This window comes from Sesamum indicum, unplaced genomic scaffold, assembly GCF_000512975.1.
Source record: "Sesamum indicum cultivar Zhongzhi No. 13 unplaced genomic scaffold, S_indicum_v1.0 scaffold00148, whole genome shotgun sequence".
Taxonomy (NCBI): domain Eukaryota; kingdom Viridiplantae; phylum Streptophyta; class Magnoliopsida; order Lamiales; family Pedaliaceae; genus Sesamum; species Sesamum indicum.
In genome coordinates, this window is record NW_011628062.1 from 343,701 (window position 1) to 357,540 (window position 13,840).

Genomic DNA, 13,840 nt, shown 5'->3' on the forward strand with positions numbered 1-13,840 from the left:
ATTAGCATGCAAGTTCCATTGCTTGTCTTTTGCCTTCCTAAGTATTCGCAAGTTCTCAAGGCAATACGTTTATTTCTCCTTCCCAATTTTCATTTACATTTTGCATTTCCGACACACACTCACACTCACACAATATTGCAGGAAGTGATCAAGAAAAGGAAAGAAAAGCAATGGGATCCTTGATTATTATCTACAATTGAATCCCATCCTCTTATCAAAAGTGACCATGCATGCATCATTTTTTGTGATCACATCCATTTTTTCATATTGTAATCATTATCAGATCTCTCACGTTTGAAGGATTATTCTTATTTGTCATTTACTTTCTTGATCTTTTCTTCTTTCTCTGTTCAATCTTGATTTTTGCTTGTGGATCCTCAGTTTTTCTTCTACTCTATAGAGCTTCATTGACAAGTAATACTAAACATAAAAATGTCTGGCTTTGTGGGCATTCTTGTCTCTGATCCTTGGCTTCAGAGCCAATTTACTCAAGTCGAGCTTCGTGGCCTTCAATCCAAAGTATGTCAATGCTTACTGAGCGTTTGCCCATATTACTTTTTTTAAATAAAATTCAATTAATGATCGGACATCTTACTGTTACAGTATAGCTCAGCCAAGGATGCCTCCGGGAAGGTCACACTGGCAGCTCTACCACCAGTTATGGTGAAGTTGAAGGCCATCCATGAAATTTTAAGTCAGGACGAGATTAAGGACATCTTGAGCGAGGAGTCATCAGACGTGGACCAAGAAATCGATTTTGAATCCTTCCTTCGAGTATGTGCTTGAGAATTGTACACAAGTTCAGTTTGTTTCTTCCTCTGTCACCTCCATGCATTGTTGTCATTATTGGTATTAATTCATATTAGTAAGAACAAAATGTGAATGACTGATGTGCTAGACTAGATGGACATAACACTCTCTTATGTGTTTGTATAGTCTCTGGATGGCATACTAGAAATCAAAGCATGTATCACTTTTGTTTGTGTCATGTGCAGGCATATTTGAACCTACAAGCTCGAGCAACAGCAAAAGGGAGCGGTTCCAAGAAAAGTACAACTTCATTCCGATCCACTTCATTCCTCAAAGCCACTACAACTACACTTCGTCACACAATCAGTGAATCTGAGAAGTCCTCTTATGTTACCCACATAAACAACTTTCTCAAAGATGATCCATTCTTAAGTAAATATCTTCCTATAGATCCTTCAACAAATGCTCTCTTCGACTTGGCCAAGGATGGTGTTCTTTTATGGTACATACTCCACTTAACATTCCTCACCATTATGGTATCTTTGCAAATCATCCATACTTAGATGCACACATTTGGAGAAACAAGCATATATTGTATGTTGTAGTTGACCCATTTAATTATTTTGTGCAGTAAGCTGATTAATGTAGCTGTACCTGGTACAATAGATGAGCGAGCTATCAACACCAAGCAGGTGCTAAATCCTTGGGAAAGGAACGAAAACCATACTCTGTGCCTCAATTCTGCTAAGGCAATTGGTTGTACTGTGGTGAATATTGGCACCCAAGATCTGGTTGAAGCAAGAGTAAGCAAGCTACTCCTGGTTATATCTTGCAATTTCAAACTGATGGTAGTTATAATATACATGAAGCAACTGACGGTAGTGTTGTAATTATTCGACAGCCTCATCTAGTTGTTGGATTGATTTCTCAAATAATCAAGGTAAATCAAATGGTCCATTCCACCATGTTATGATTATATGCTGCAGATACCGTAAAATTGAATGGTTGACATATATTACCTTTAATATTGTGGGAATCAGATACAACTGTTAGCTGATATTAATCTGAAGAAGACTCCTGAACTTGTTGAGTTGGTGGAGGACAGTAAGGTAACAATCCTTGACTTGTTAGCATGCAGTTGCCATGTTCTCTTAACTAAAGGGATTTTTCAAACTTATTCTTGAATGTTTGATTCCTCAAAGTGCAGGATGTGGAAGAGCTTATTAGCTTAGCCCCAGAGAAAGTTCTACTGAAATGGATGAATTTTCATTTGAAAAAAGCCGGGTATAAAAAGACGGTTACCAATTTTTCATCTGATCTCAAGGTAAGAAGAGAGCTGCCATTTATTTGTTTCTTAAATTTTTGTAGCTTGTGATTTTCCTAGATGCAGAATTTACAGTTTGTGAAAATAGCAAAGAATGCTAAATAGCTGGTGACTAAAAGTTGGACCATGATTATCATGATACAATAGTATATGTATCCCGCGGAAGACTTCACCACGATCATGTAACCTTGTATCTTGAACAACTTTATCAACATCGCAAGTTTCATGTTTCTCAATTTGTATAACATTTTATTTTTTTCAATTCTCTTTGTTGGTTTGTATTTCTTGTTTCCTTTTTCCAGTTTGGTGGAATGCTGGAGCTTTAGTTAATAGTTTGCCAAAACTCTGAATAACTTTGAAATGGAAATCGATCATAGTTTTATACCCATTGCTTCAAGCATTCTCCTATAAAAGGTAGATGAACTTATTTTCTGTACCTCTACTGAACCAGGATATCTTAGCTTTCTTGTTCATTAATATCTTGAAGTCCAATTAGCCTTGTGCAATCAGAACATTTTTATGAGATCCTTTGCTTTGCAAGACATCATGGGGTTGTGTCATTAAGCTGCCAAAATGGAAAGTGCTCCGGAGTCTTTTTCTATTTCAGGACATGAATCATAATAAAGAAGCCCTTTTTATTGTTTCTGTTCTCTGCCAAGTAAGGTCAGCTTCAAAATAGGAACAAAATAAGGTACACAACAAAGATATGAGCACAGAAAATAAGCTGAGATATGAATCTCAGATGTACCAAGATATCTCTCAAAGGCCTTCAAAGATTCTCTGAGGAAAATGTAACAGCATACATGATAATAGAATGCTAAACTTGTACAAATATTTGTCCAAATACACTAGATTAGGAGGACATGATCAGAACTGTAGGCTCATAGATGTCATAATTCTTCTCGGTCATATCTTAAAAGTTTATTCGAGGTTGTAAGAAGATCCTAGTTGAAACATGGTTTGACTGAATGATCAACATGTGAACTAATTTGGACTGAAGAAACTGATGGAAAAATTGCAAAAGGATTTGGTTAGAAGTTAAACCATAATCTAATGAAGCTAAGAACTATAACAAAGTTCAGTTCGACATGCTTTGATTATGCAGGAACTTGTAGTAGTCCCTAGTCACAAAAATCTTATTGATAGAGATTGCTGCTGTACAACTCAAGCAAGAGTCTGAGAACAATAGGGTGTATTTTAGTGAAATCATTATGCCACAAATCCACATAAGTGTCCATATAATGTAAAAGGACACAGCACACATGAAAAATTCATGGATTCTAATAAGTTTTACATAATTTCAAAAATTGACAAGTGTTTGCATTGCATATTCAATTTTTCATCTCTGAAAGATAGAAAGTAACTGGCAGTGATGGGTGGGTGATAGGAATTAGACTCTCATATTTTCTCGGATTTTCTCTTGAAAAGCCCTTATATTGCTTCATGATGGTCTGCTTGTATTAATTTGAGTTTTTCATTTGGTTAGCATTCCAACTTTCTAAACATTTATCTGTTATTGGAGCATTAGACTTTCAGTTGCCTTATTTTCTTAACAGATAAAAGTAAAAATTAGTGTTTCAGCATGTACAAGAGATAGCAAGATAAAACTGAATAAAATGACGATAGCAATGATGATTAAAACTATACAATAAGTCAAAAAGGACAAGTATATGTGTGCCCGTATACAGTTACTGCAATCTTATCATCTGCTAAGATACGGTGCATTTTCTATACAATATAGGAATCTTGTCAAAATTTGTCCAGTTAGTTGTTATGAGATCTTTCTCTATTGCCATTATTGGAGAATTAGTTTGTCTGTCCAATGTTGCGGTTGTGCTACTGATACAATATTTTCCTAATAATTCATCGCGAGTGCTTGTTTGATTTGTTGTTTGTTGTCCTAAACAACTTCACGAGTACATTTTATCTGCAGGATGGAGAAGCGTATGCTCACTTGCTCAATGCTCTTGCCCCAGAACATGGCACAACTACGACACTGGAAACGAAAGATCCTACTGAAAGGGCAAATTTGATTCTTCAGCAAGCGGATAAGCTGGAATGTCAAAGATATGTTACTCCACAAGACATTGTTGAGGGCTCACCAAACTTAAATCTTGCATTTGTTGCTCAAATATTCCAACACAGGTTAGACCAGATGCCAAGTTTTAGTGATTTGGTGCAAAGGATGGATGCTTTTATCTCCTTTTAAGTCATATTAAGTAATATAGATTGTGGCTCAATGTTAGACTTCTGGAGCATTCTCTTTCTTAAAAATCTAATTGAAGAGAGAAATGGAACAACGAACGACAATATAACAGAACACAAATAAACAGTTAGTTTTCACTTGTTTGACGTGTATAAATATGTAATTGTGTGATCGATGCACAATGCTACAACTTGTTTATTTCTCATTGCTGGGACTTTACTAGCTTGTATGAGAAAGTAGAAGTTAACTTTATGTGAACCCTTGCTTCTTATAAAGAGGGAAGTGTTAATCAGAAGCTAACTTATCATGCTTGTTTCAATTCTAACATTCATTTCATAAACGATTCAACGAATATCAATTTGTTTTAGCAATAAGAAGAGAATGGAATTTTATTTTTGAATGTATATCAAAAAAGTATAGGATGTATTTCAGTTAAACTTAGAGCAAATCAGAAGTTGTCTGCATTTGAAAAAGGTGAAGCAATATTGTGCCTGGAAGGACAAAAACTTCTCCTGGAGATTATAGAAAGTTTTCAGTCACATATGAGTATAGACGATACTATCGTATTGTGGTAAAGACTAACGCAGGAGATTTGGATGGTCTCTCCATGCATATCTTGGGATTTTCTGTATGATGAAGGAAAGAGGAGAAAAAAGTGATGATCTACGGATGCCACAATGGATGAAAGGAAAATTTGATGTGATACGTATAGCATCTCTGGCATAATAGTACATTAAACCAAAACTAATTGTATGTATATATATATTTGTGACATAAAGTGCATGGTATTAAATGGAAATGCAGGACAGATAGCCATTGCTCCATAAATGCATGGTGAGTTCTCCAATAAAAAGAACGACATCGCTGTAGATGGCTGTTGACAAACCTCTACATAATTCTCTGCCAATGGAGTATGCTTGATTCATAACCTCATTTAGTCGTACGTAGACTCAAAATGCCACTCATTGGCTGAATTGAGTTGTTTCCGGAGAGCTCAGACTCGGGAAGTTTCTGAAAGTAGTTTAAATTTCTAAACAGAAGTAGCTTTGATTGTTTGAACTGTGTTAATACAGTGGAACTTCTTTATAGAGTGGAGTGTTGGAGGTATTACAGTTTTGGTCTCTCAAATTTGAAGCTTAGTCTGTTTTGTGTTGCTTTCTTTTCCAGTGATGCTTCTTAATATGATTACAAATCACCTTTTATTCAGAAATGGACTGACTACGGACAACACAAAGAGTTCGTTTGCTGAGATGATGACAGATGATGTTGAAACTTCACGGGAAGAGAGATGCTTCCGGCTGTGGATTAACAGCCTTGGAGTTGACTCTTATGTGAACAATTTATTCGAGGATGTGAGGACAGGGTGAGGATTCCATTTCTTCGTTTATGATATCGAGTTGTGAAATTTTCCACTGATTTTTATACATACTGCACGCATGCAGATGGGTTCTTCTGGAAGTGCTGGATAAAATTTCTCCTGGATCTGTAAATTGGAAATTGGCTACAAAACCTCCAATTCAGATGCCTTTTAGGAAAGTTGAGAATTGCAACCAAGTGATAAGTCTTGGGAAGGAACTCAACTTCTCCCTTGTGAATGTAGCTGGTAATGATATTGTGCAGGGAAACAAGAAGCTAATATTAGGTAAAATTCTCCAACTTGGAAGATTTTGTTGTTTTCTCCAAACCTCTGTATGAAACTTTCCAGGAACCATTTCTCAGGTTCATTCTTGCCTCTTAATTTTGTCTATTATTCAACTTCACTGGTTTTCTTTTTCTTCTTTTGTTTTGCAGCCTTCCTATGGCAGTTAATGAGATTTTCTATGCTCCAACTGTTGAAGAACTTGAGATTTCATTCACAAGGGAAGGAGATAACTGATGCTGACATACTAAATTGGGCAAACAACAAAGTTAAGAAATCTGGTAGAAGTTCCCAAATGGAGAGCTTCAAAGTAATGCCCGAAACCTTATCATTCAGTTTGTTCGTTTTATGTGTCTGTAAATGATGTTTCTGGTATTGTAGGACAAAAGCCTTTCAAATGGGACTTTCTTTCTTGAGCTACTAAGTGCTGTAGAGCCGCGGGTAGTTAACTGGAGTCTCGTCACAAAAGGCGAAACTGGTACGCAACTTCTTCTTCATGTTTGCCCAATCGAAGGATTTAATTCTTGATGTTTGCTTGCGTTTATCATGTTGGTGAATATTCAACATCTTTTTCTATTTGGATGCAGATGAGGATATGAAGTCAAATGCAACATATATAATCAGTGTTGCCAGAAAGCTTGGATGTGCCATATTTTTATTGCCTGAGGATATCATGGAGGTACATGTAGCAGTAGGATTGATGAGATGATTCAAAACATGCAACAGCTTAAAGTCCTGATGGTTTGCTGGTTGAAACCATCCTACTATGTGTTATCCATTTCAGTAACTTGGCAAGATTGAGAAATTTGTCATGCATTAACTATGTCTTTGGAAGTTTGTATATGTGATACATGCATTATATACATCGTCCCTTCACCTTTCTAAATATGTGTTTGAATTGGTGGTGATAGGTGAACCAGAAAATGATCTTAACTCTGACAGCAAGCATCATGTACTGGAGCCTGCAACGAAAGGGTTGCTACTCCGAGCCCACGTCCCCTGTAGCACCCACAGACGGTGACGCTGAATCAGCTGATCTATCTAATTTGTCTATTGAGGAAGCTTCATAATCTACATTACCTACCTAATTTCGTCATTGTCGTTTTGAATGCTACACACCGTTGCTGGATGATTTTCTGTTAATTATCTTTTTTCTTCAGGATTCTTTTACTCTTTTTACTACCTTTTCAACATTCTTAATCTTGTCCAACAGAATGACAGGACATTGCATAATGGTCTGCTGCAACTGTGCAACTCTGCAAATGTCTCTACATTTTTAGTGTTCTCAACATAAAAATGAAATTCCAAAACATATACAAGAGCTTCACTTTTTCCTTCAATGAAAAGACAAACAGCCAAATCTATCTTCTTTACTGGGAAAGGGGTTGTGGTATGCAATGGTCAGAGTCATTTCAGATGATGAGTCTTACATTATCATGAATGCCTGCTTTGTTAGTTTGTTTACACCACACCAAAACTCTCAAGTACTATTCTGCACAATTTTTTGAACCTAAACACTTATTCTCTTTTTACTACAAAATTTTGGTGTCAGTATGAATACAATACATACTATAAAGACTCAAAGAGAAAAAATAAGAATCTATTCTTCCAGTCCGTCAGGCTTCATGCCAACAGATTGGGAGGAGAAGACAGTTCCTTCGTAACATTCAACAGTACCTTCAGACTCAACAGATTTCTCTTGCTGGCCCACAAGCATGAGCATCTCAAGCCGCTTGTCAAAAAGTAGTGCACTTTCATCTCTCTTGTCAAGTTCAGCACCTTCAGCTTCAAGCCACTTCTCTCGCAAATCGTCAAGTACATTTCCTTCTGTTGCATTTGCCTCTGCTCCTGGAGCACTTGGCATTGTAGTTCTAAGTGCTGAATCTCCAGATGGAGGTGGCAGAGTCAAAAGCATTGCTCGAAACTGTGGAGTTTCAGCAAAAGTCTCAAAATTGCATGCTATCATATCGAGACAGTATTCACGAATCTTCAAGACGCCATACCTTCAAATGTATCAAAACATCCCTTAGAATTACCAAAAGAGAAGAATTGAGATTTTCAAATTAAAGATCCAATATAGGGTCACTTAGAAAGTCTTAAGTAGAACTGTCGGGCCAAGGCTAGAAAATACACGACCAAGATAATCATTGGAATGGCCTTTCACCCAATGGGTAAATTTTCAATAATAAACATATAATTTATTGACTAGCGCAGAGTTTAACAACTTCAAGTACAAGATCCCAATATCCATTCTGTATCAACAGTCAGAAGCAAACATCACAATACACATATCAGAAATCCGTATGCACGAGCAAAAGCATAATGACCTGTACATCATAATATGTAATAATCATCGGTAGACAGAATCCAGGAAAGGATAGGTTTAGGTATTGTTTACACCTTGCCTACACTTGACCGGTGATAAAAACTATACATAAAAAGGACAGAAAAAAAAGGTTAATAAGTACAAGGGTAGTGGCAGGAGTGACAAACGTGGACCAAAAATTACCCTGAGGGCCAAACTTGGCCTGAGGCATAGAAGACTTTGAAATCCAGTTGCAATTACCAAACTCGAAAAGATGCCCTACTTCAGATTGACTTTTGGACATCCGTATTCTGATGTCAATGAGATATCTCAATTTGAGCAAACATCAAAATCAATAACGCGTTTCAAGTTTGGAAGCATTCTCTGTGCAGGGGAATGCCGTAATTGCAAGTCATTATTACTCAATGGAGATATCAAAGAAGTTGACATGTGGGACTAGATTAAAATTTCACAAATATATCATAACAAAATGGGAGAAAGGAGAAAATGATGTGAGATTTCTACACTTCAAATGTTATGACGGCAAGCAAATGTCAAACATGATAGGCCAACACAGGGCACCCCATTATATAACCAGTTGAGTTGCAAAAAGGAGAAATTTCTGCATATCTTGATGGATAACCACAGGGAGAAAAGCTCTATCACTGAAAAGAGATCGTTCAAGTACTTAGTGATCTAAAACAGAGAAATGCATGCTGACCTTAGTGAGCTGAAAACTGCATATTGTATGATTTTTAACCATAGGGAGACATTGCAAGGTATAAAGCATGTGACATGGCCTCTTCTATCACATCAAGTACTCTGTCCAATTGCTTTATAGATTAATAAGGGTAAAGGATTTGGATTTTTTTCTAATTTAATCTCAAATTAATTGTTAACTTTTGATGGAAGGCACTGTACAAAAGGCTTGTGTACCATGGGAGCCCATCTGAGAACCCAGAATAACCTTAAGGATTATCATGTGATGTTCCACATGTAAATTCAGTTCCAATGGAATTAAACTGTTAATGGATAATTTTCACCTAATTCAATATTATTGAATAGTACCTTCCACTTGGTAGCCAGAATCTTATTCACTTTTAGCAGTCACCTTAGAAGTTTCCCCATAGTTTTTCTAGCAATAATTGTTGGGAAATTTGTCTATTAATTATTTAATGTCAAATGGTAGTGGTGAAAAAGAAAAGAAACAGATTAAACAAACCCACACAATATATCTATCAAAAGACTGTGAGGACAGGTGAAAAAGAGAAGGCATTGATGAAGCATACATGTCAGATAATAGCAACCAATGACATAAGTCTGCAGGAGAAACCGTTTCTAGTTGGGGTAGTAGAGCATCAGCTACTGCACGTTTAAGAGGAAATAATAGATATCTTGAAGCAGCATCAAACATTTCTTCAGCCTGCATGATTAAAGATTCAATAAAATAGAAAAATATAATACGCATTGCAAGGGTTGTAGGTGAAGCACACCTGATCAGGGTCTATATCCGTCAGACTATCGGTATACCTGAATCAACAAAATATTGTATCATATTAGAAAGAAAGTAGAGTAGATAAAGATTAATGAGGGAAACCATGGAGTCCACTTGAAATATATTGAATCTTTGAGGACATAAATTATTGATTATTCCAGAACACATTATAAAGGTGGCTCCAACAAAAACGCATATGAGCCATGATGTGGAAAGCAAAAAAACAAAGAAAGAAAATATTTCAGTGAAGGAGGTGATCAGTTTGTAAAAGTGTAATGCTTCTGGAGAAAGGTTTCCATAAAAAAGTATTAATGAGGAAAACAAAACCTCATATGCAACTCAGCTTCTCTCTCTCTGCAACTATAAAACCATATTATCATCCTTCATCTAATAATATCAGAACCTAAAAGTATTCCTACAAGTTAACTTGAACCTCTGTTTCAATCAGATAACAAAGAGGAAAAAGAAAGTGCAATCAATGTTTGAAACTAGTGCTTACAGAGTTGTGTTTGTGGTGGAAATGGTCGGGGATATATCACCGGGAACTGTGCACAAGGAACTGCTACGGAGAGACGCAAGTAGGTTCTAACAAGTAATCCCATTATAGCAGTTATAAAGGCATTATCAGGGCAGAACATTGCATAATTGCTCCAAGACAATGATTAGGCTGCAATTCACCAATTTTTTCATGCCTGGGCCACATACCTAATGCCTGGACATGCACTTTTGTTGCCTACTCCCCTAGGCATATACGTTTCTGGCCTATTCACAATATAACTGTAGGACCTCAGAACACCCAATAAACCATGAATAGAACCTTATTCTCAACATACAAATATCAGAGTCATCTCCCAATTCTTGGAAAGGAAGAAAATAAACTCTTCCACATATTTGCTTCAACATAAAGAACAGCAACAGAATGAGAAGAGGATTTGCACTGGCTGCTAATCACTTTTCACATGAGGACATGATGGACTTGCATATTGAAACCATCACTACCATCAAACATTATCAGGTATTCTCTCTTTTTATGAAGCTATACAGCAAAGATTTGCATTCCGTTAACCAAAATAATAAAGAAGTGTGAGAAAGGGAATTAAAGACCAAAAGTTAGCAACAACTTTCTATAAGTGAGGCAAGTGTAACATTAAGAACCTTTCAGGTTTGATTGGCCATCTATATGTAAAAAACATAAAGCATGAAAACATGCCTGGGGCTAGTTCATCACACTTTGCATTCTTTTGGCACGTGTGAAAGAGAATAGACACTTTAACATTTAATGTCAAAAACCATGTCGGAAACATGTCTAGAGCTAGTTTATCTGAAAGCTCAGACTCATCACGTGTGTGTGTTTGTGACAGAGTTTGTTAGAAAAAGACACAGAGAGAATGTAAAGAAGGAATGCTTACATATATTCTATCATTTTTTGAAAAGCCTCTGCACTCAGGTCATGTTCTTCTAGACATGGAAGAATATAGCCAGGTAAAGAATCCCTTTCCTCAAGAAAATCTTTCATTCGGGATAATCTTGCCTTGAAGTATTCTGATCTTGATGCTAAGACAACTTGATGGCATCGAAATATCTTCTTCTCAACCCTCAAGCAAACATCTGCCACATCATCTTCTGAATCACTCATCTGAATTGTACCAACAAGAGATATGATATCATCAATACTATTCTCCAGGCTCTGTCCTCTGGAGGAATTAGCAAGAGAGATCTGCAGGACGCGATTTAGTGCAGCTGGGAGACGATCTTCTTCTGGAAGGGAAACGCCCTGCAAAATAAACCTTTTCTGGGAGTTGTCTATGTCTCTAAGGGCTTTGTACTCCGCATGCCTCTGATGAACTAATTCTTTCTCAAGAAGACTTTGTAGAGAGTGGCACTTGCAAACTCGGCAAATTCTAACAAGATCTTCCATGTCATCGACAGCAACCTCCAGCCTATCAGAATAAAAGAAGTGAACAAGGCTAAAAAGAGATGAATAAGTAAGCTTTTCCCTCGAGAATCGTACTTCCTTTTTTTCTCTCCAATCAGTCTCAAATTTTTTCTTGAAGAATGGTGATCTTGCACTCAAGATGAGCCTGTGAGCTTCAAGGGGTCTTCCTTGCACATAAAATACAATATCAGGGGGACAATAGCTGGAACTGGATTCTCCATTTGATGAATTACCTACTAGTCCATGTTGAATCACCATGTAAGCAATCTCAGTAAATACTAAAGCTTTCTTAATTAAGAAAAGAGTAATATTCTTAAGTTTGTGGACGGGTACTGGCCTTTACAGTATAAATTAAATAAAAAAATTGATGTCCCAAATTCACTGTCGTCTAGAGCACAGATATGACGACATCTATAGTGAAACAGAGACCCCAACTATAGATGAATCAGATAAGAGCATCATCACTCTAAAGAAAACACCTTTCAAATATGCCCAGAAATGCTGGATGTGAAGTTACCAGAATTGTTCCGGACACAACAATGTTCAACAGTACCAAAATCAATTAGCCTAAAAACGGAAAATTGAGACAAATTACAATTCATTCAGGGAGTGAGAGAGGAGGAGGAGGGGGACCGACCTGGCAAAAGAGGAATTATATGATTGTCGGTGTTGAATTGGTCTTGTAGGTAGGCCTGGTTGGCTTTGCAGGCCAAGAAAGTGTCTCTGAGGGCCGCCTGCAAAGGTTGGAGCGGTGGTGGTCGTGCCTCGAAGGCCTTGAGCAATTTTCGCACCTTGAGATTGAGGGCAGCATAGTGGCATCGGTCGCCGTCGAAGGTATGCTCGGAGCAAATGGCGCCGCTCTCGAGCAGCATGCGAGCGGCATCAAGATGGCCAGCGAGGCAGGCGTAGTAGAGGGCGACGGAGTCCCATTGGTCACGAGCGTTAACATTGACACCAGAGTCCAATAAATAGCGGAGACGGTCGACATCGCCGGCGCGGGAGGCCTCGAAGACGTCACCGTAAGGAACCTTCTTGAGTGGGAGTGAAGAGTGGAAGTCCTCGGCCTCCAGCTCAATCTCGTCGAGCTCAGACATTGCTGTCGTCATAATCCTTTCACTCATATTCTCAGTCTTCAACTTCAACTCCCATTTTTACCAAACCTCCACATATAACTACGTCTGCCAAATCCAATCATTATATTTGTAATAATAATTCATAAACTATGACATAAATTAATTTCAAATAATATATAAAGTAATGGTTAAATAAATTTTTACAAAGGAAAAATCAAAGCATAAATGTTTTTTAGAAGTATGGATTTAAGTTTGCAGATATTTAACTTTTATTTAATCTCTAATTTATAAAAATGGCATTTAAGTCTACACACATTTTGTCTGCCAAAACTAATTATTATGAGCTTTCTTCACACTTAATTAATAGATTAGTGATCAAAACATATTCGATGTGTGTATATTATTTTAATTTTTATAAATAAATATAAATAGATTAAATTTGAATTTTGTAAAAAAAGTTGATTTATTTAATTCATTAAATAAAATGGTTATTTAATGAAAGAAAAAGTATAAGTAACAATAGTTTGGCCAATTCACATTTTGCCTAAAAAAATAGTTTTTTTAAGGTCTTGAATCTTAATATATAGTACTACCAAGTCAGGCATATTCGGTTAATGTGCAATTTTATTTTTTTAAAAACAAAAGCAATATCTATGTGTTTATGAAAAAAAAAAGAATTAAGTGTAATACTTTTTTATTTGGGAAAATATAAGCAACCCCATTGTGATATTGCAAATGAGTAAATTAGCAAATATAAGCAACCCCATTGTGATATTACAAATAAGTAAATTAGCCCCTTATAAAAAAATAAATAGTGATTTACCTCCCTATATTTTTTGAAGTATAATAATTTACACCCTTATGATTTTTAAAATGAAGCAATTTACCTCCATGTATAAGGAGGTAAATTGCTGAGTTAATTATTTTTTTATTATAAAAAAAATTTATTTTATCATAATTATTTTTAAATATATAACAAAAACATGACGAGTCGCGATTTCAAATCGCGACTCGTCATTAAATTAATGCCGGAAAATGCAAAATTTCCCAAGTCGGGAAACAAAATCCCGACTTCAAGTCGGGATTCAGGATCCCGACTTGGGAAATTTGCT

General features: G+C 36.5%; 2 protein-coding genes across 3 annotated transcripts; one reads left to right on the forward strand and one right to left on the reverse strand.

Moving 5' to 3' along the window:
* The first annotated feature begins 220 nt into the window (after nucleotides 1-220).
* Nucleotides 221-7,078, forward strand: LOC105179358 (fimbrin-5). The gene is made up of 14 exons (XM_011102962.2): nucleotides 221-519; nucleotides 604-774; nucleotides 996-1,252; nucleotides 1,382-1,553; nucleotides 1,652-1,690; nucleotides 1,791-1,859; nucleotides 1,958-2,074; nucleotides 4,008-4,219; nucleotides 5,488-5,643; nucleotides 5,723-5,922; nucleotides 6,072-6,229; nucleotides 6,301-6,397; nucleotides 6,507-6,598; nucleotides 6,831-7,078. Exons 1-14 carry the CDS (start codon nucleotides 433-435, stop codon nucleotides 6,987-6,989), a joined length of 1,986 nt encoding a protein of 661 aa, XP_011101264.1. The 5' UTR covers nucleotides 221-432; the 3' UTR covers nucleotides 6,990-7,078.
* A 251-nt stretch (nucleotides 7,079-7,329) lies between these two features.
* On the reverse strand, nucleotides 7,330-12,830 carry LOC105179357 (BTB/POZ domain-containing protein At2g04740). 2 transcript variants are annotated; one of them, XM_011102961.2, is made up of 5 exons: nucleotides 12,293-12,830; nucleotides 11,129-11,888; nucleotides 9,718-9,754; nucleotides 9,514-9,647; nucleotides 7,330-7,922 (listed from the first exon to the last, which is right to left on the reverse strand). In XM_011102961.2, exons 1-5 carry the CDS (start codon nucleotides 12,774-12,776, stop codon nucleotides 7,520-7,522), a joined length of 1,818 nt encoding a protein of 605 aa, XP_011101263.1. In that variant the 5' UTR covers nucleotides 12,777-12,830; the 3' UTR covers nucleotides 7,330-7,519. The 2 variants fall into 2 exon arrangements, with proteins under 2 accessions (XP_011101263.1, XP_011101262.1); XM_011102960.2 differs by having other exon boundaries at nucleotides 11,129-11,891.
* Nucleotides 12,831-13,840: the final 1,010 nt, after the last annotated feature.

Bases quoted from the DNA above. Each gene is read 5' to 3' on its own strand.
- LOC105179357 (XM_011102960.2), bottom strand. From the start codon at position 12,776: ATGAGTGAAAGGATTATGACGACAGCAATGTCTGAGCTCGACGAGATT. The intron at 9,755-11,128 runs GTAAGCATTCCT...TTGTTGATTCAG, and splicing joins CAAAAAATGATAGAATATAT to GTATACCGATAGTCTGACGG. The intron at 7,923-9,513 runs GTATGCTTCATC...ATACATTTGAAG, and splicing joins TGGTTGCTATTATCTGACAT to GTATGGCGTCTTGAAGATTC.
- LOC105179358 (XM_011102962.2), top strand. From the start codon at position 433: ATGTCTGGCTTTGTGGGCATTCTTGTCTCTGATCCTTGGCTTCAGAGC. The intron at 1,253-1,381 runs GTACATACTCCA...TATTTTGTGCAG, and splicing joins AAGGATGGTGTTCTTTTATG to TAAGCTGATTAATGTAGCTG. The intron at 1,691-1,790 runs GTAAATCAAATG...TGTGGGAATCAG, and splicing joins TGATTTCTCAAATAATCAAG to ATACAACTGTTAGCTGATAT.